The sequence below is a fragment of the Gobius niger genome (assembly GCF_951799975.1).
Source record: "Gobius niger genome assembly, chromosome: 18".
Lineage (NCBI taxonomy): Eukaryota > Metazoa > Chordata > Actinopteri > Gobiiformes > Gobiidae > Gobius > Gobius niger.
In genome coordinates, this window is record NC_136869.1 from 29,819,578 (window position 1) to 29,840,934 (window position 21,357).

The window sequence follows — 21,357 nt, forward strand, 5'->3', positions numbered from 1 at the left end:
AAGAACCAATTGTGCCAGGGCCGCTCTAGTCCAAGTGGTGGGACAGGAGAGCACATGGGGGTTCAACATGGCGGCAGCGGCAGCACACAGGTGCAGGTACACAGTGAGCATGAGAATCAAAAGAATGTGTGTGACATTTAGGCAAAAGTGAGTTATTAACTGAAAGGTTACAATGGACTCTATTCAAATAAATATTCACAAAAATATTCACTTTTCCTTTCAAAGAATCCTGTTTCATCCTTTTCATTGCCATCACTTGAAATAAGCATAGCAACAAATTGTATACATGCTTCTTGCCTCAGTCTTTTACTTTAAGTTTATGTTTTTAGACAATAATGAATTAATGAATCCTCATAGAAATAACTTTATTTGGTTGTAACCAGCCGTCTGATTGGAGGATGCAGTGTTTGGACGGTAGAATGAAAATAAATAAATAAATAAATCTCAACTTAACTGAAATGCTGAGAAGGGATTTTCTCATTTTATGTGTGTTTATGAAAACCAGTCAGTGTAGGAGAAGGGCATATTGCACATTGTACTTCCATGTAAGTTCATGAATAGACTGAGTAAAAGCAAATCTTGTGTCTAATAATGTGAGTAAACCCAGTTCACAGTAAGTTCAGATGCAGTATCAGGCCCACTTTGAACCACTGTAGTCCATCAGAGAAATATTGTTGCCCACTGTAAACAAGTGGCTTGAATAGATTTGCAGTTTTGATTTCCTCCTCCTGGGAGGAGATGTGGAGGAAAGACACGCACATCCACAGTTCTCAACCAGTGAGCATACAGTTGTGTGGATCTCTCTTCCATTTTCACCTCTAGGGAGGAGCCTGGGTCTGATATAGTCCAATCTGGCTTGTGTCCAGTGTCACATTCTGACCAAATGGGCGGCATGCTAGAGCTCGTGCTTTACAGCTGGAAGGTCCCAGGTTCGATTCCCACATGGACGGGGCCTTTCTGTGTAGAGTTTGCATGTTCTCCCCGTGTCCGCATAGGTTTCCCCCGGGTACTCCAGTTTCCCCTACTACTAAAAACATGTACAATAGGCCAGGATGAATGAGAGTGCGTATGGGGAAGACGGATGGAAATTATCCCAAGGCTACAATCCAGAATGGCGTGTTTACATGCAAGGGACCCATGTATGTTCATTAACATGCACTGTTTCTACCAAATAAACCAATAAATAAATAAAAGACCTAAGAAGAAGTTTTTATGAGTAGAAGTAAAACTTCTACCTCAACACAACCAAACCCATTCCAGTCAACAATTTAAGCTTCACTACAACAATTTGTACTCATGCTCATTTGTTTTTTAGAAAGGTACTCACTTTACAACCACAAGAGGGCGTTTGTTGACAGCGTCAGTTCCGATTATAGGAATGCAAGTCTCAGTCACAGCGTTATGATGTTTTTCATGTGTGACATGTGGGTACAGGCATGTGACGAGCATTACCCATTCAGATTCTGTACACAAATGTCTGTGTAGCCTATGGGCCTGGTGGGGCCTGATTCTTGAGCATGCGCTTATTAGACATGTTCCCATCAGATGTTCAGGCTCAAAACACAATATTACAGACTTTTGGATCAAAGTTGTTCCCGGATCTGAATTATAAAAATGTAGCCATTGCCATGTACCTGCACCTGTTACCTTGCATTTGTATGTGAGACATCATTTTCAGTTAAGAACAAAAATCAGGACACAAGCAGGCTGACAGACATGACATCTTTAATTGTGTCTCAGATTTGCTACAACACAGTATGAGCCCAATTTCAGGAAGCTAGACCCTCTGCTGTCATTCCTCACATTAACTTTTATCACACTTGTATTACTCCGTTTCTAGTCTCAAAGATTATACTGGTATTTTGTAATTTATTGCTTGTACATTAATAAAGCATAAAGAGCAATAATGAAACATCTTTTGCTTGCACCTTTTATTTTTTGTGGACCTTAGCAATACTCCCCTGAAATATCAGAAACATAATAGATTTTATTGCCATTGTTCGTGAACAGGTCCACAAAGTAGAATTTTTTTCCATACAATCGTGCAACATGAAGCATAAAACATGTTTTAGAACATGACATAGAACAACAGCATGTGTGTTTTCACAGATGTGCAAGTGCATTCAGTGTTGGCAGCAGATATGAGTGTGGACATACCACATAGTGCAATAGAGCAGTGCAAGTCACACCATCAGGCACATAATTATGATTGCCATGACAACTGGCATCGACCTATCAATGTGCCGACACGCACATGCGCACTTCCCCGATGTTACGCAGTGGTAATTTCTCTCTCTCGTGGTTAAATAGAGTGAGACTGATAAGCGAAGCGAGGAGAAATGAACCTAATCGGCTCATGGAGTGGAAAGGTTTACTGTGCAGCATGAAGGGAACGAAGGGGAACAAGGGAGACATACCTGAGGATACAAAGTTGATACATTTTGCCCCGTCAGACAATAATCCAAATGCCCTGTCATGCAGTGCGTGGCTATATTCATTTTGACTTTGCAAAAAAGAGGCGTGAAAGCGATAGTAGTTCGGCCCGAGGTCGGCCGCCTTCCCGTTTGGTCACATGCGAGTGCGGCAACAGGCTGCTCCGAGTCCTCTGCTTAGACCGGTCGAAACTGCTGTGCTTGGATTCACACTGACCCAAAAGTGCCGCTTTTGGTCGAGAGCCCTTTTATGGCAACCTAACTACAGCCTGTGTGAAAACGCCCATAAAGGTTAAAAGTCTACTGTCTCAGCAAAACATACCTATGAATTAAGTTTCATTCATTGAAACCTGCTTGTTTCATGTCCCAGAACACCTCCTTTGAGGCCATTAGTGAATAAAAGGTGGCAAGTGAATACAGTTTATTTGAATATGACATCTTGGGAAAACTTGCAACCATACATTTGCATAAAAAATACACATTGTACTTATTTGTACTAAGGTGGAAAAATTTCAACCCTGTAAAGCTCAGACCATGAAATATTTGCCAGAATTATATATTTTTTAAACTGGAGACTGACTGTGTGTGCTCGAATCATTTGGAACTGCACAACAGCCTGGGGATCATGGCCGAAATTTTTGCATGGATTTGGGAACCAATCACAGAACGGGAGGGACGGCAAGACGATGACGAGGTATTCGATATACGGAAGCTTGTAGTTTATTAAAAAAAAAAAAAAGTTTATTTACGGATCCAACATGACAGCAGCAGACGCAATGCTATTTTTCGATCAAGCTTTAGACCGTGTTTTAAATAGTTTAGCTCGAAAGTTTACAGTGGGTATGTCATCGGATACGATGATACGATTGGCTATTGCTACGTGCAGACGAATATGATAGACATTTGTAGCGGCCAATAAACAGCTATGGACGATCGTAAACCACACCTCTCCTACGAGAAAATGAATTGGTGTCCCCAGACTAAATATCACTTGTGATTTTAGTCTGGCGTTAGCCAGGCTAGAGTATCTATAGAACCTAATGAGAAATGTGGAGTTCATTTGCAAAAGCAGATATCTCCATTTTGAATTTTTTGTCAAATGTTTTATATTTGTTACTGTACTCTACAGATGACACTTGTGAAGCTAAAGTTGTGGAAATTTGATTAAGAACTAGTGCCTTTATTATGTCAACAAGGTCTATGATGAAAAGTGCACCCATCTCAGTCTCCTGACCTCCCTTCTCCACAACGACCACAAAAGAATCCAAGCTGTCATTGATGTTAAAGGGGGAAATACACAGTAATAAGAACTGGGGAGAGCAAACTTTTCAACAGGGTTATTTTGGTGTTTTATTTTTGTTACAGTGATCTGAAATTAGTTAACAAATTTATTTTCTCTAATTTCTTAAATAAATGGCATCACTGACCAGTAAAAAAAGTTGTTGTTTACATGAAATATGGCCAAAACAAAAGAGAATCCACAGGGTATGTAAACTTATTGGCTGTACAGTTGTTACTGCAAAAGAAGAGTCAGCAGATATTTAATACAGGGGTTCACTTGCTTATTCACATGTTTTTTAATGTCTCATGTCTTTCTGCAAAATATCTTGATAAACTTTATTTAATTTTTCCATTGATAATAGCACGTTGTCCAGGCCCTGAGGAAACAAAACAGCCCCACACCATGATTATCCTGCTCCAGACTTCAGAGGGTTTTGATGTTGGTGCTGTTCCAGTTTTTCCTCCACACATGACGATGTGTTTTCTGCTCAAAAAATTAAACTTTGGGTTAGTCAGTCCACATTAAATTTTGCCATAAGTGTTGTGGATCATCCAACAGCTCTTTCGCAAACCAAAGTTGAACAGTTTGGGAGGAACACACAACGTCATGTGTGTATGTGTATCAAAACCCTCTCCTCACTGTGAAGTCTGGAGCAGGAGAATCATGGTGTGGGACTGTTTTGTTTCCTCAAGGCCCGGACAACGTGTTATCATCAATAGAAACAATAATCCACAAGTTTATCAAGATATTTTGCATAAAAACCTGAGACATTCACAACATGAATGTGAATTAGTAAGTGAACCCCTGTATTAAATTAACCACTTCTTTTGCTGCAGTAACTGCTTTCCTGTAGTTGCAGATTAGACGTTCACCATGATCAGGATGAATCTTGGACCATTCCTCTTTACAAACCTGCTGCAGTTCAGTGAGATTCAGGCGGTGTACTTACTTATTCCACGCTCTCCTTACTTTTTCTACTTCTTACTTTTTCTTCTCACCATCTGCCATCTTGGTTGAGTGACCTCACAGACAGACACATTTGAAGCTTTTATAATAATAATAATAATAATGCATTGGTTTTATATAGCGCTTTTCTGGACACTCAAAGACGCTTTACATTGCACTATTCGTTCACTCCATACTCGGTAGTGGTAAGCTACTATTGTAGCCACAGCTGCCCTGGGGTAGACTGACGGAAGCGAGGCAACCAGTCTGCGCCATCGGCCCCTCCGACCACCACCAACCACTCACTCACTCACTCCATTCGCTAGGCTTCCTGGTGTTACCAAACGGTCTCCCATCCAAGTACCGACCAGGCCCTTCCCTGCTGAGCTTCCAAGGTCTGATGGGATTGGGCATAGCAAAGGCGGTTTACTTGATTTCAGGGCTTCACAGACTTTTGAACCAACAAACCAACCAGAAGTATTCCTGAGAAGCTGCATGTTTGTGTAAAGCGCTTCAATGGGAGCTTGAATCCTTTTTCACTCATCTGCTCTGATCATTTTTAGCTTTTAAAAGTTGCCAAAAATATCTGTAAATGTAGTCACAGTTTTGGGTACCAGTTCACGCAAGCAATGACAATACAATTTGAGCCATTCTCCACGCCTCTGTACTCTGTCATGTTAATCTGAACTATTCTGATGTTTTCTGATCAGTTATAGCTGCACAAAATGAGAAAGAAAAAAAAGAAAAGAAAAATGATCAATTTAACCAAAAACTTAAAACTACTTGTCAAACAGCGTCACTTTTCAATCTTGTCACCAAACATGTTCTCCTTGTGTCTGCGTAAGTTTTGTCCGGGTGCTCCGGTTTTCCCTCCCACTCAAAAACAGTGCTTCTGTCAGTATACCCCAGGGGAAACTGAAGCTACACACGTAGCTTAGCACCACTGTGTGGAGTGAATGAAATCTCCAACACTATCCATGTTTATATCAGTAATCTATAGTAAATGTTTCAAATTGATATACAGTATCTAAGTTGAATTTTCTGTCAATGATGTTCCACTGTGTATCCTGATGTCCTCTCCTATCTTGCAGCTGATCAGTGATGGCAGTGTGGTGTACGCAGAGGCTCTATGGGATCATGTGACAATGGATGACCAGGAGCTGGGTTTTAAGGCGGGGGATGTGATCGAAGTGGTGGACGCCACTAATAAGGAGTGGTGGTGGGGGCGCATCCAGGACAGTGAGGGCTGGTTCCCTGCCAGCTTCGTACGGGTAAGGATCAGATCTCAGTGACTACGCTCAGAACTCAGAACTAGGTTATAGGCTGCACGTCAGTGACATTTTTAATAGCCTGGTAAACCACACCCACTTCTTTTCTGCGGGAAAGGTGGGTCTGGACCAGGGCCGTGGGAAGATATTTTGGCTAGGGGGTGCTGAGAGGCAAGATTGCCCCCCAAAACGCTATTTCTTTGCTTTTTTATTTAATATTGCCTGTAATGCATAGACAATCCACCAGGGGGTGCTGCAGCGCCCTCAGCACCCTGGGTTCCCTCGGCCTTGGTCTGGACACACACGGTAAACAAGTGACTGATTGGCGGTTGAGGCTGAGCCAAACACGACTCACAGAGAATTGACCTGGTTATGTCCCTCGCTTCGCTGCTATGTTGTAGTTCAATCAACAGTGACATGCGCAAAAGTTATTAGCCAAAACTGAGCATGGATAAAGGAGTCTGTCATCAGTTTATATTCAGTTCATATTTTCTGAATTGGACTACAGCAGTCATCACGTCCACTAATTGCTGCTTGGTTTATTTCCGTGACAATCTGTGCGCGTTAGGCCTGCCTGTTCATACAATTGCTCCGTTACCAGACTAACTTTCCTGTGTGCAATGGGCAGGGAATACTGGAGCTCCATTTGAAGGCTACCAATGTTTCTTCAGCATATTAGCAAGTAATCTTTATTTAGTGCATTAACATTTAGACAGCACTTAAAAAAAACTGTCCAAAACAACTGTGGGCCAGGGACAGATCAGTGACAGCTTGTCTCTAAAACGGGTTGTACAAAGAAGGCGATGACCACACTGACAAACAGGCAGAGTTAAAGAACCTTGGTAATGGCTAATTGTGGCCTGTCCAACTGTGTTTTTAATTGTTATTAATTAATTAATTATATTATTAATTATTTAATTTTTATTTCTTCTGACATTCTTACTTGAGTGTAATGTACCTGTACAGGAAATAATGACTCAACACATTGGCAGTTCGTATTGACACACAATGTTTTGAGGACACAATTGTGGAGATTAACCACTTATGCAGTCCTTGTCGTAAACCATTTTAAACGGTCTCTCTGTTGCGGTGTATGCAGTTGCGCGTGAACCAGGACGAGCCGATGGAGGAGTACCTCTGCCCCTTGGAGGAGGGACAGAATGACCCCTCTCGCCTTAGCATGTGCCTGGGACCCAGCCTGCCCTGCAAAGAATTGATGAGGTCCAACGTCATCAATGAGATCATGAGCACAGAGCGTGACTACATCAAGCACCTCAAGGACATCTGCGAGGTAGGTTACAGCAAACTAGAAATAATAGCTGAACTCTAAGAACAGGGCCAGATCTTCCACCTGGTGCAGTTTTAAAGAGAGGTCGATTGAGTCGTGGTTCATGACAAACATCACTGAGAGCGCTGCTCTTCTATGGAAATCTTCACACTATTTTCCTCTTTACATCGCCCTGCCTTCCTCCTTTAGAATCCATGTCAAATTGAAAACAAAAACGAAAATTACGTAGAAAAGTCTGCTTGACATTTAATCTGATGCTTAAATTCAAATGAACAGATTGAAGGCACAGGCTCAGGGCGTGATTATATCATCAATTATGATTTATTCGTTTGCAACAGTAGGAGGTTTTGTCTCTTTCAGAAGTAAAGGCGTAGGTCTCCTGCCTCACAAAAAAATAGCCTAAAAGTGTTGCTTAAGCAATAACCCCGTGGTTGTGTCCCTCACCGGTCTAACGCCAATAACAACATAAATTATAGCCGCAAGCGGCGATTATCGGCCCTCGCCGACCGCCCTGCCCCCTTTGTCTCCCTCAATCTAAATTTACGGTATTGTTACTGTCTTTATGTTTGTTTTTTAAGTTTTTTCCCTAGGGTCTTAGTTTTAGGATTTTTGGAATGCGCTAATGTGCCCTCTCGGTATCTGACAAAGTTTTTTGTCAGAAAAAAAAACAACAGTTTTTTGACAATACTGAGAACCCTGCTCTTAATTTATACATTATACAGAGAAAAATGTGAACACCACATTCCAAATTATTATGCAAATGACATTTTTCTCTGATTTCCTAAATTGTCAACTGAAATGAAAGTCTTTAACTGGTCGAGAATCATTTAAATCTGGTTGAAAAAATCTCCCAGTGAAAACAGTATTTATTTCAAAAATAAATATAGTAAAAACCTCAAAATCCACTGTTCCAAATTATTATGCAACTCATCGTTTCAATACATTTTAAAGCTTGCATTTAATTATGGTCATTTGTTGAATTTGCAGCATTAGGAGGTCATATTTACTGAAATCAAATCCTATTTCAATCAAAAACATCTCAATAGGTCAAGTTATATTTTACCATAGGACCTTCTTAAATCCATTCAACTTGTGAGTTTTTGGACAGTTTCTGCTTGGATTTCTTTGCAGGATGTTAGAATAACCTCCCAGAGCTGCTGTTTGGATGAAAACTGCCTCCCACCCTCATAGAAGTTTTTCTTGTTGAGGCTCCAAAGGTTCTCAATAGGGCTGAGGTCAGGGGAGGAGGGGGTCCACATCATGAGTTTCTCTCCTTTTATGCCCATAGCAGCCAGTGATTCTTTACAGCAGGACATGGTGCGTTGTCATGATGAAGAGGATCTTGTTCAGGAAAACACGGCTCTTCTTTTTGTACTATAGAAGAAAGTGGTCAGTCAGAAAGGTCATTTTCACACCTTCAGGGATCCTAAAAGGGCCTAATGGGGCCGACCAGCTCTCTCACCATGATTCTGGCCCAAAACATGACTCCGCCCCCTCCTTACTGACGTCACAGCCTTGTTGGGACATTGTGGCCATTCACCAACCATCCACTACTCCATCCATCTGACCATCCAGGGTCACACGGCCTCATCAGTGAACAAGACTGTTTGAAAATGAGTCTTCCTGTATTTCTGAGCCACTGCAGCCATTTCTGTTCATCAGCTTCAATTAACAGTTTAGGGGAGGCCGGATAGAAGGTTTATGCACAACTGCAGCCTCTGGAGGGTCCTACACCTTGATGTTCGGGAGACTCCCGAGGCACCAGCAGCTACAGATACCTGTCTGCTGCTTTGTAGCTGCTGTTCTCTTAATCTGATGTATTTGTCTGGCTGAAACCGTCCTCATTGTGCCTTTATCTGCACAAACCTGTGTGTGTCTGAATCATCCACAAATCTCTTATCAGTACGATGATAACGCTTAATCTTTCATGAAATATCGAAGGTTTTCATACCTAGACCAAGGCATTCAACTATTTCACTCTTTTCATCTGCAGAAAGACCCTTTTTCTTTACCATATTACTTGAAAATGATGATCTGCTTAATAATGTGGAACGTCCTTTTTCAGTAGTTTTTCCCTTAACCTGAAAACTAATCATCCCAGGTCTCTGAGATTCATGTCAGTGATTCATAGAGCCTGAGACACGACACCATCCATGAGTTTCATTGAAACTTTTTTTTTTTTTTTTACCTTTTTGATACTGAAATACAATTTGCATAATAATTTGGAGCGTGGTGTATGAATTTGTATCACACTATATCTGCAAACTGAAGCATATTTTAACATTTTACTTAGGGTTGAAAATACTTAGTTTATCCAAGTACTTTGGATAACCTTTGGTTCCTCACTTCTCTAGATCTTCTTCACCAGGTTTTCCTCAGAGGAGATAGAAAAAGCACATGTTGCTGAATTATGGAGTTTAACATTTTTTCATCAGAATAAAATGGGACATTCTGGTCATCGCTACGGCAACACCGTGAAAAATATGACATAGGTGTGATTGACTTTTCTGATCGGAGCGACCAAATAGAATTTTGTGCCAAATTATTTTAATTTTCGTAAAACTAAAATTTGTACTCACCATATAATTCCTATAGGGGGCGCTATCGCGACAAATTTGAATTTTGCCTAATGAGAGTGTTTAGGACTCTGACTTTAACACCCGACAAAAAAATGATCAAAATCGGGCTTCATATGTGCGAATGGGAGCCATTTATTGTTTGCGAAAAATTGCAAAATACTTCGTCCAGTTTGCGGCTTTGCCGCATAAAAAACGTAAAAGTTAGAAAAAAAATTTGGATAACTTTTAAAGTTCTATTTCTCAAGATTATTTTCCACCCAAAATTAGCTTGTTCCTATAAACGGTCTAGGAGGAGATAGATTTTGTACAAAGTGAAAAATAGAGGCGACATCCAATATGGCCGACGGCATTGCCGTAATAATATTTTTTGCTCAACTTGTCATGATGCACGTCTGTACCGATTTTTAGGATTCTACGAAAATTGCACGTGCACGACGAGAGGAGTGCGTAAGTGCATGTTTGATAGGAGGCGAGCGCACTTTGGGGGAGTGCTCTATACGATTACAAGAGGCCCTTCGCCAGCCCTGATGGTGCTCGGGCCTAGTAAAGTTTAATATGAACAGCGAATGTTGGGTTGCGCGAACGCACAGGCTTACTTTGGTACAGTAGATCAGCGCACACACCCCTAACGCGAAAAAGCAGCTAGCCTAGTTAACAGCTTTATCATCTGCTGCAACAATTGACCCTGTGCACAAAAAATGCTAGCTTCCTTTGTTTTGATTGACATATTTGTGTTGGTGTTATCTTTGTGTCAACCTACTTCCCCCTCACTTTGGAAATTATTAAGGCTAAATGAGCGTAGCTGCTCATTTAGAGACTTGTTACACTGTTAGTTTGAATGTAAAAGTGCAATGTTAGCAGGCTTCTCCATCTGATTTTGGTTTTGCACCCAAGCAAGTACAAAATTAATGTCATATTAGTTTACAGTCTAATATGTTAGTTTATACTGTATACCTTTACACTGTATTACAGCTCCAATTTCCTAATATAAAACATGTTTCTTGTTTCATGTTAACGTGGGTATTGTTTTACCCTTAGTGTCACTGACAGAACCTTCTGGCTGAGAGGCAAAACGTCCTACACTTCAACTACAGAGTACAGATGATGACTCAATAACCTTCATCTAGACTGGGCAACTCCTGTACAACTGAGAGCCTACAAAGACAGTTGCACATTATGGTCCTCTACATACAAGTCACTGGCACTTTTTTTTCCATGTAGATTTCAATAGTTTTATGTGTACAATATAATTATTTCTTGTAAATGACATTTCTTCTACCAAATTGCAAATCTGCCATTTGTAAACAAATAGGGATTGCATTTGGCTTTATCCTGCTTATTGTTTTGCTCATGTCTCAAACAGTCCAGACTGCCGGTGCACCCAGTTCAAGCCAATAGACCAATGATGCACCACTATGAGAGTCCGTTATTATTATTTTTTTTCTTTTTCTGTTGGTGTGATGGACCTGGAAACCTCTTCACTCTCCTGACTACCCAGCAGTCATTGCAGTGTATAGTATATGCAGAGATATTGCTGACATGCATGTCCTCCTCAGGGTTACATCAAGCAGTGCAGGAAACGCACAGACATGTTCAGTGAAGAGCAGCTGAGGACCATCTTTGGGAACATTGAGGAGATCTACCGCTATCAGAGAAGGTTCCTCAAAGAACTGGAGAAACGCTTCAACAAGGAACAGCCCCACATCAGCGAAGTCGGCGCCTGCTTCCTACAACATGTAAGTCCACAGCCCCAGGCAAAGGGGCCTAACAGTGCTAAGATTTCACTCTTTTTGTTTCTATGCTAACCATTTCCTTTGACGCCTCTTCTTTTGTTAAAAGTAGTTTTCGAAACTTTTATTTATAATTGAAGACATTTGGCCTCCCAGCTGAAGGGTATCTTTGGGTCTAAGGACCAGGCTTCAACTGTCCTGCCAGCACCCTGGAACACATGATTCAATTCTAAATTCTTCCTGCTGCAATGGTAAACACCTGCATTCATAAAGGCTGGCTGTTAGTTCAACAAAATATTTATAAAAAATATATAGGGCATCATAAAATGCTCGATATTAGTAAAAATACAATAATACCTGGGTAACCTCCCCAGAATGACACTTGATCAGAATATGTCCATTTGAAGGTACAGTATCACCATATACGAACAGTAGGGTTTCGTAAGGCCTCCTTACGCAAATTTTTCGGCATTCACAAAGTGTGTTTTTAGCTGAAAGTGTTTTCCAGGAAGAATTCTAGTCAGAAGGACATACGTACAAACATTTTGCAGTTTTACAATATTATCAAAATGTCCTATTCATAATTCCATAATTCTCACGGTTATTAACATATTTCTACAAATGATTTAATTTACAAGTTAAATTATTTAAGCACAAGCTTAAAACGTTTTCTGCTTCTAAAGTTTATCGACGCTATGTCCAAAATATTCACTGATGCATATGGGCTTCTGCATCGATCAACCAGACACAAACCGATAGCACAACATACACAATGACGTGAACTAGGCCTATGTTTGTTTACCTTCCAAAATACTAAGACACCTCATCAATGTGTCTCTCCAGTCCATAAAGATTTATATTATATTTTTAAATTGCTGGACATTTCGACTCTATGCTGCTTCATGGCACACTATACAAATTCACTCACTCAACAGCCTCGCCAACACTCACCTTTAGTGTCCTGGTGCAGCCCGAAGCCTCATTGGTCTTGTATTAAGAAAAGCGTCCTGTTTTCCCACAAATGAGCACTTTGGATGTCCACTCAGGGTAATAGTCCAATCGTTCCACTTTCTGCCCTTGCTCCAACTGCGTCATGAACCCTCTGTCCTATTCTATATAATAACTACTCATGATGACTCTTTATCCCATACAAACATTTTCTACAAGAAACACCACAATATTCATAATTTTTTTGCCTCCATTCAATCACGCATGTGCAGAGGGGCCATAATCGGGGCAACGCTCTGCTTACTCTCTTTTTCAATAAAGCTGCTCTTGAACATAGATTAGTCCTCAGAGTGCATGTGCAAAGCAACCTGTGCTGTTCGCAGCTTAGCCATGCCGCTCACACAGTGCAAAATGAAACAACATTGATGTGTGTGGGTGATAGTCAATGGCCGCTGGCTGCTCTGCTTTTTGGCCACAACACTAGGGGCCGCCATTGCTGTAGTACCTCCATATCGCCGCTGGTCCCCTATTGAAAAGCATTGGACTTTAACCATGTTAAAAACAACGCCTGGTCCCAATTTTTTTGGAACTATCTAGAGCTAGATATTCCTCCTGTGGTAACGCTGGGTTAGTTACATTTAAGGGGACCAGGCTGATTTTCGTAAGAAGAATTTTTTAAATCTCGTACTTAATGAGGGTCGGACTGTTAGCATTGATGCAGCGCGAGCTACACGTCACACAAGGGCTGAGTCAAGAGTGAAGATCCCGCCCTTATGTCCTTTTTAGGAACATGCTTCGTCAGAGCTGTAAAGCAGCCATGATTTCCCCCACGAGCGTGGTCATTATGGTAAACGGGGAGGAGTGAGGAGAAGCTGTCCATTATACAGTATATACAGTCTATGGTGATAGTCAAGCAGGCAGTTTCTCAAATGACCACTAGAGTGTAGTAAAGGGTACAATGTCTCATGGAGGCATTTGAGTTTCAACTTGAAGCATTTTTTTTTTTTTTTTAAGATTTGATTGGGCAATCACTGCTTGCTCTGCTTGTATGGACGGCACGCCGCTGCCATATTGTAAAGGGAAAATTGATCATTGAGATAATAATAATATAAATGAAAAAAATGTATGCATTCATTCATATATATTGTAGTCAACTTTACCAGGAACGTACAAGTCCCCTCTCCCAATTCTATACCCCTGCCAGTGTTCAATCTATTCTAGTCTACTATCTCATGTCCCTCTCATCTCTGTACAAATGTATAAATATACTTTCTTCTTCACTGTAAATAATGTACACACTGTTAATGTTTGCAAAACAAAAATAAATAATAAATAGGACATTTAAAGAAGGCAGAAGATCATTATGGCCGGGTTGTTGGTTCTACTACTGACTTTGTATTTGTGTGCCGAACCCGACAGCAAACAGAGTTCCAGATCTACTCCGAGTACTGTAACAACCACCCGAATGCGTGCGTCCAACTGTCCAGGCTCATGAAGGTCAACAAGTACGTGTTCTTCTTCGAGGCGTGCCGCCTGCTGCAACGGATGATCGACATCTCTCTGGACGGCTTCCTGCTTACACCTGTCCAAAAGATCTGCAAGTACCCTCTGCAGCTGGCCGAACTGCTCAAGTACACCAACCCCCAGCACAGGTACAAGTACACCAACCGCCAGCACAGATACAAGTACACGACCCCCAGCACAGGTACAAGTACACCAGCTGCCAGCACAGGTACAAGTACACGACCCCCAGCACAGATACAAGTACACCGACCCCCAGCACAGATACAAGTACACCAACCCCCAGCACGGGTACAAGTACACCGACCCCCAGCACAGGTACAAGTACACCGACCCCCAGCACAGGTACAAGTACACCGACCCCCAGCACAGATACAAGTACACGACCCCCAGCATAGATACAAGTACACCGACCCCCAGCACAGATACAAGTACACGACCCCCAGCACAGATACAAGTACACCGACCCCCAGCACAGATACAAGTACACGACCCCCAGCATAGATACAAGTACACCGACCCCCAGAACAGGTACAAGTACACCGACCCCCAGCACAGGTACAAGTACACCGACCCCCAGCACAGGTACAAGTACACCGACCGCCAGCACAGGTACAAGTACACCGACCCCCAGCACAGATACAAGTACACGACCCCCAGCACAGATACAAGTACACCGACCCCCAGCACAGGTACAAGTACACCGACCCCCAGCATAGATACAAGTACATGACCCCCAGCACAGATGCAAGTACACCGACCCCCAGCACAGGTACAAGTACACCAACCGCCAGCACAAGTACCAGGGGCTGGGCCAGCCTCCACTGAGAGTCACTAATTATACTGCTAGATATGTGTCTTACACAACCTTAAGGGCATATTTTTGTCGTTTTTTATTATTCCTCAATCCCGACGTCACGTCTTCCGATGGGGAAGCAGAGGCTGGGGACTCGGAGGTGGGCTCGCCTATCACCGGGGCTGAAGTCACCGAGGTGGTGAGAAAGCTCCTCGGTGGCTCCGGGGGTGGATGAGATTCGAGTACCTTAAGTCTCTGGATGTTGTAGGACTGTCTTGGCTGACACGTCTCTGCAACATCGCGTGGCGGTCGGGGACAGTGCCCCTGGATTGGCAGACGGTGGTGGTGGTCCCTCTCTTTAAGAAGGGGGACCGGAGGGTGTGTTCCAATTACAGAGGGATCACCCTCCTCAGCCTCCCCGGTAAGGTCTACTCCAGGGTGCTGGAGAGGAGGATCCGGCCGATAGTTGAACCTCAAATCCAGGAGGAACAATGCGGTTTTCCTCCTGGTCGTGGCACACTGGACCAGCTCTATACCCTCCGTCGGGTGCTCGAGGGTTCGTGGGACTTCGCCCAGCCAGTCCACGTGTGTTTTGTGGATCTGGAGAAAGCGTTTGACCGTGTCCCTCATGGTGCCCTGTGGGGGGTGCTCCGGGAGTATGGGGTCCGGGGCCCTCTGCTAAGGGCTGTCCGTTCCCTGTATGACCGCAGCAGGAGCTTGGTTCGCATTGCCGGCAGTAAGTCAGACCTGTTCCCGGTGCGTGTTGGTCTCCGCCAGGGCGTGTTTGTCACTGGTTCTGTTCATTACCTTTATGGACAGAATTTGTAGGCGCAGCCAGGGGCCGGAGGGTGTCCGGTTTGGGAGCCTCAGGATCTCATCTCTGCTGTTTGCGGATGATGTTGTTCTGTTGGCTTCAACAAACCAGGACCTTCAGCTGCTCTGGGGCGGTTTGCAGCCGAGTGTGTAGCGGCCGGGATGAGGATCAGCACCTCCAAATCTGAGGCCATGGTTCTCCACCGGAAAAAGGTGGCTTCCCCTCTACAGGTCGGTGGGGAGTCCTTACCTCAAGTGGAGGAGTTCAAGTATCTCAGGGTCTTGTTCACGAGTGAGGGGCGGATGGAGCGTGAGATCGATAGATAGATCAGTGCGGCGTCAGCAGTGATGCGGTCGCTGTATCGGTCTGTCGTGGTAAAGAGGGAGCTGAGTCGGGGCAAAGCTCTCGATTTACCGATCGATCTACGTTCCCACCCTCACCTATGGTCATGAGATTTGGGTAATGACCGAAAGGACAAGATCGCGAATACAAGCGGCCGAAATGAGTTTCCTTCGCAGGGTGGCTGGGCGCACCCTTCGAGATCGGGTGAGGAGCTCAGTTACCCGGGAGGAGCTCGGAGTAGAGTCGCTGCTCCTTCACGTCGAAAGGAGCAGTTGAGGTGGCTCGGGCATCTGTTCCGGATGCCTCCTGGTCGCCTCCCGCGGGAGGTGTTCCAGGCATGTCCTAGTGAGACAAGGCCTCGTGGAAGGCCCAGGACACGGTGGTGGGACTATGTCTCCGAGCTGGCCTGGTGTCGCCTCGGGGTCCCCCCAGAACAGCTGGAGGAGGTGTGTGTGGACCGGGAAGTTTGGGCATCTCTGCTGAGACTGCTGCCCCCGCGACCCGGCCCCGGATAAAGCGGAAGAAAATGGATGGATGGATGGATGGATTTTTTATTATTCCTATTGATTTTGATCTTATTATATTTGTATGAAAATAAAGTATTTATGTTTCATTGGTGACACAATACAACTCTAACTCACTCATATTCTCTTGACAGACCATTATGCCACAATCTCATTAGCATCTTATACATTGTTTTAATAAATGATGTCAGTATAATTAGTTCACCTAAAGTGCATCAAATTAAAAGGAATTACATATGTTCAGTTCAAAACATTTCTGAGGGAGAGCCCTGCCTGGTGCTAAGCATCCCTAAAGTTGGAACCCTAAAATCGCCCCTGAAGTACACCAACCCCCAGCACAGGTGCAAGTGCACCAACAAACACCCAGCACACATACACTGAGAAAAAAAAACAGAATTTAAAGGAACAGGCCAGCGTTTTTCCATACTGAGATATGTTCTTACCGTAGCTTAGATGAAGTGATGTGTACCTGTCTGGAAGACTGGAAGAGAGCTCCATACTGGGGCCTTTGCTCTTTAGTCTCTTCATAAATGACCTGCCCTTGACCTGCTCCGGTGCCCATTGCCAACTTTATGCGGACGATGCCGTTTTTTATGCACCCGCTAAGTCACTGGAGCAGGCAGCGGAGATTCTTTCCGCAATATTCATGTGTCAATAAGCTTGCAGCTGATGTGATGCATGAAGAGCTTTCAGCTAGTGCTAATTCGCAGCTCATGTCTGTGGTTGGGCCTTTCTACACAATTTACAATAATAAAATACATGAGTACAACATTTGTATAAAACTTTGTCAGTCACACACATACATGTATACGCTCACATTTACATTCACACAGACTCAGTGATATTTACAAATGGGTACAGCTTTGGTTTGTTTTTAGCCAAGACTTAACTCTAGAAGTGAACATTTTAAACTCAGATATGTTTTTTTTTAAGTTCTGTGGGTTATGAGTTCCACAGCTTCAGACCTGAGAACGAAATGGCAGACTGACCAAATGAAGTCTTGAACTATGGTGACTCTGACATGGTTTTGTCTGTATAAATGAACTGAGTGGCTCGGATGTTGATTGCATCGTCCATGATAGATAAATAAATAAATAAATAAATAAATAAATAAATAAATAAATAAGATGTTAGCATTTAGCCTCTCCTCCTCTCCTCAATGGGGCCAAATGGAGGTAAAGTTAGAAACGACCAAGCTCTTCCACATTTTAAATATGGTTACGTGAGTAGTTACACAAGCCAAGTATAGTTACTCAAAATGAAACATGTCGATTTTCTAAGCAGATGAAAAGGGGTACTGTATTGCAAGGCATAATAACACCTTAGGAGCACTTACTCCGCAGACGTCGAAGTGCTCCTAAGGTGTTAGTATGCCTTACAATATAGTACCCTTTTTTGCGAGACTAAGCGCAAGTGTAAAAAACAGACAGGTACGGATAACTCTTGAAGAAATTGTGAGGCTGGAGTGCTACATGAATGTAAAAAATGTGTATAAACATGGTCTTTTGGGTGCTCTTCAGTGCAGGGATCCGTTTCAGCAAAAAAATCAAACAAACTGAGGCACTCCAAAAGTAGAGATAATAAAAAGCCTTTCTTTAAACATGGTGTTGTGGATTTTCTTACTTAATAAAGCTTAGAGATATGTTGTCTAGTCAAAAGGTGAGATTTAGTACATGTATATACACGGAGAACGCACAAAGCAGTGCATCTGAGTTCTGAGGAGCAAACTCTCTAATCCAGCTATACAGCATAGGTCACAACAGCACAGCAGGAAAGACCATGGCAGTTTGGTGTGTTTATGCAGATGAGCAGCAGACGTCTGCGATGCTAATACAATCAGGGCATGGTTTTGGAGGAAAAAAGGAAGGCTTTTGTTGCAGGACAGGTCTTTGGCCTTCTGTCTTAAGTGTGAAAAGTCAGGGAGGCAGGATGCCGGCGCTCTCCAGCAGATTGTGGCCCAGCAGGCCACCAGACGATAGGTTAGTTTGTGTATTTGCTGCGACTAGTTTTGGTGAATAATAACTCTGAATAAAACTGTCACAACAATGGCTAGATGATAAAATTGCCAACGCGTTAGGCCTTCCTCAGGGCAACTCACCTGGTTTATAGAATACAAAACATTAAAATATGTACAATGCACTATTCTGTACATTCTTTACAAGACCATAAAGAGACATATGAATAATTATTGGTGCAAGATGATGATTAAATCCATACATTTTACAAAAATACTGACAAATTTACTTCTCCATTGAGGCCTGGGTACTCCATAGCTCTGAGGGTATAAATCCTAAAGTATTCCCTTTGAAGCAGTTTTTTTTTAATATGTCCCCTCCTCTGATAGTCTCTTGTATTTGCTCTAAGCCACAAATTTTAAGGCTTTTGCAATTCCGATAGTGGACATCTTTAAAATGCATGGCCATAGGATATAGGTACGGATAACTTGTTTAAGCTCAGGTAGGAACATATCTTAGTATGGAAAGAACAATGGCTTGTTCCTTTAATCCATTTTGAAATGAGGCTGTAACATAACAAAATGTGGGGAACGACCGTGTATGGGTGTCAGTACTTTATGGATTCTTTGTATGTAGACTGACATGTTATGTGGATATGTTGTGAAGAGACTACAAAGATGTGGAGGCTGCACTAGATGCCATGAAGAACGTGGCTCGGCTCATCAATGAGAGGAAGAGACGTCTGGAAAACATCGACAAGATTGCACAGTGGCAGAGCTCCATTGAGGACTGGGAGGTCAGACCAAATTTATACCACTACAAACCACCTGACCCCTCATCCCTTCAGTACACCCTGATTTGTGTGTAAATATGTGTAGGGGGAGGACATCCTGAGCCGCAGTTCGGAGCTGATCTTCTCTGGAGAACTCACCAAACAGAGCCCTCCTCAGACCAAGAGTCAGCAGAGGATGTTTTTCCTCTTTGATCACCAGATGGTCTTCTGCAAAAAGGTCATGCTCATGCTACACTTCACACTTACTTTGATTGTGGCTTTAGACAAGCTTTGTGTTCCTTGATAATTAATATATCTATGGTTGTGATAAGATAAGACTTTATCGATCTCACAATGGAGAAATTCACAATTAACAACATATGTACAATGAATAAAGAACTTCATACAACTTTACATAAAACAAAATTAACAAAAACATATTGAAATACTGCATGTCTATTTTTCAATAAGAACAAGTGTTTGCAGCAGAAAAAGCAGCAACAGCACGCAAAATACAGTCACTATTATTATTTAGTCATTATTAAAGAAGAACAAAAGAATGTGAACTTACAAACCATCTAACTGACCTGTTCTGATGCAGTTAAAACCTATGTCTGTGTTTATTTAATAATCCAATAGTACACCTGATTTTCCAAAAGTAACTGTATTTCTAGTGCGCAAACCTGATATGCAAATAGGTTTACTGCATGAGCAGAGGCTGCGCAAAACTGCTACTGCTTTTATTCCTGAATGAGTGCTTTTGAGGGAACATTTAAAAAGTGAAAACGTTATGATTAATAACCACTAATCCACTATTTATAATTACTAGCTTGATTTTTGAAAATCTAACTATTATTTTAGCAAATCTATCGTTTTATCAAAATTTTAGGATTAAAAGAAATAGCCTACTGCCTGTGATTTGTGCCTTCAAATATTTAAACCGTGCACGTGTAGGTGCAGAGGAAATAAAACAAACCTTCATGCCCTCCGTGTGCTCCTCCATCGTGGAGCAAACAGACCACGGGCATATCTGGGATGGAAAACTTGCAGGAAACAGTGTGTGACATTATGAGACTTTGATCATAGACATGAACACACTCGCGCAGAGCTCGCACACTGGAGATGCCTTGAGATGAAGGGAACAGGTGAAGAAAAAGGAACAGTAAACAGTGGAACATACGAGTCATGTGTCCATCAGTATCTATCAATGCGCCGTGTACAGATCACGCGGTTTACACAAGGGCTTCATAAGGATGTGGGACAGACGCCTGATGTTGTTTGATGGACAGCTATGAACCCCTCCTTTGTAAATGAGCCAGATACAAACATTTGAAAACGTTTTGAACGCCTCACTGGTGTGTAAAATGCATACTGTGCAAAACGTTATACCTGCTTCTCAAAAGTGCAAATTTTACTTACCGCGTTCCAAGTCATTATGCAAATAACATTTTTCTCTGATTTTCTAAACTGTCAACTCAAATGAGAGTCAGCATAATTTTCAAGTCTTTAACTGGTAGAGGATCACTTGAATGTGGTTGAAAAAATCTCCCAGCGATAACAGTATTTAAAAAAAAAAAAATCTAGCAAAAAACTCAAAATCTACTGTTCCAAATTATTATGCAACTCATCGTTTCAATTCATTTTAAAGCTTGTAATTAACTGAAAATTGTATTTTTTTATTTTTTTTTATTTGTTTATTACGGACATCACATGTACTGTGTACTGTGTCTAGGGACTACAGATGGAAACTAGCATCCCCGCTATAATCTGGCATATTTACAGTGCTCATGTGCAGCTGTTCATCAATATGCATTGTCCCTATCAAATAAAAAAATATCACATTTAGTGAAATCAAAAGTTATTTCAATCAAAAACATCTTAGCAGGTGAAGATATCTTTTAACATAGGAGTCCTTCTTTGAGCAGCTTCAAAATACTTAAGTCCATTAAACTTTTGAGTTTTTGGAGAGTTTCTGCTTGGATGTCTTTGCAGGATGTCAGAATAGCCTCCCAGAGCTGCTGTTTGGATGAAAACTGCCTCCCACCCACATAGATGTTTTGCTTGTTGATGCTCCAAAGGTTCTCAAGGGTTGAGGTCAGGGAAGGAGGGGATCCACAACATGAGTTCCTCTCCTTTTATGCCCATAGCAGCCAGTGATGCA

The 21,357-nt window shown here is 42.3% G+C and overlaps 1 protein-coding gene across 5 annotated transcripts in view; it reads left to right on the forward strand.

The window, feature by feature from the left end:
- Nucleotides 1-21,357, forward strand: part of arhgef4 (Rho guanine nucleotide exchange factor (GEF) 4) — a 162,824-nt gene that overhangs the window by 131,664 nt on the left and 9,803 nt on the right. For 4 of the 5 annotated variants that reach the window (XM_079575893.1, XM_079575894.1, XM_079575896.1 and 1 more), the window contains 6 exons: nucleotides 5,751-5,930; nucleotides 7,027-7,218; nucleotides 11,351-11,530; nucleotides 13,892-14,124; nucleotides 19,091-19,220; nucleotides 19,303-19,434. In XM_079575893.1, the coding sequence (XP_079432019.1) occupies nucleotides 5,751-5,930; nucleotides 7,027-7,218; nucleotides 11,351-11,530; nucleotides 13,892-14,124; nucleotides 19,091-19,220; nucleotides 19,303-19,434 (1,047 nt within the window). Of the gene's footprint in view, nucleotides 1-5,750; nucleotides 5,931-7,026; nucleotides 7,219-11,350; nucleotides 11,531-13,891; nucleotides 14,178-14,311; nucleotides 14,407-19,090; nucleotides 19,221-19,302; nucleotides 19,435-21,357 lie in introns of those variants that run through there. The other variant, XM_079575895.1, reaches the window with a different exon arrangement.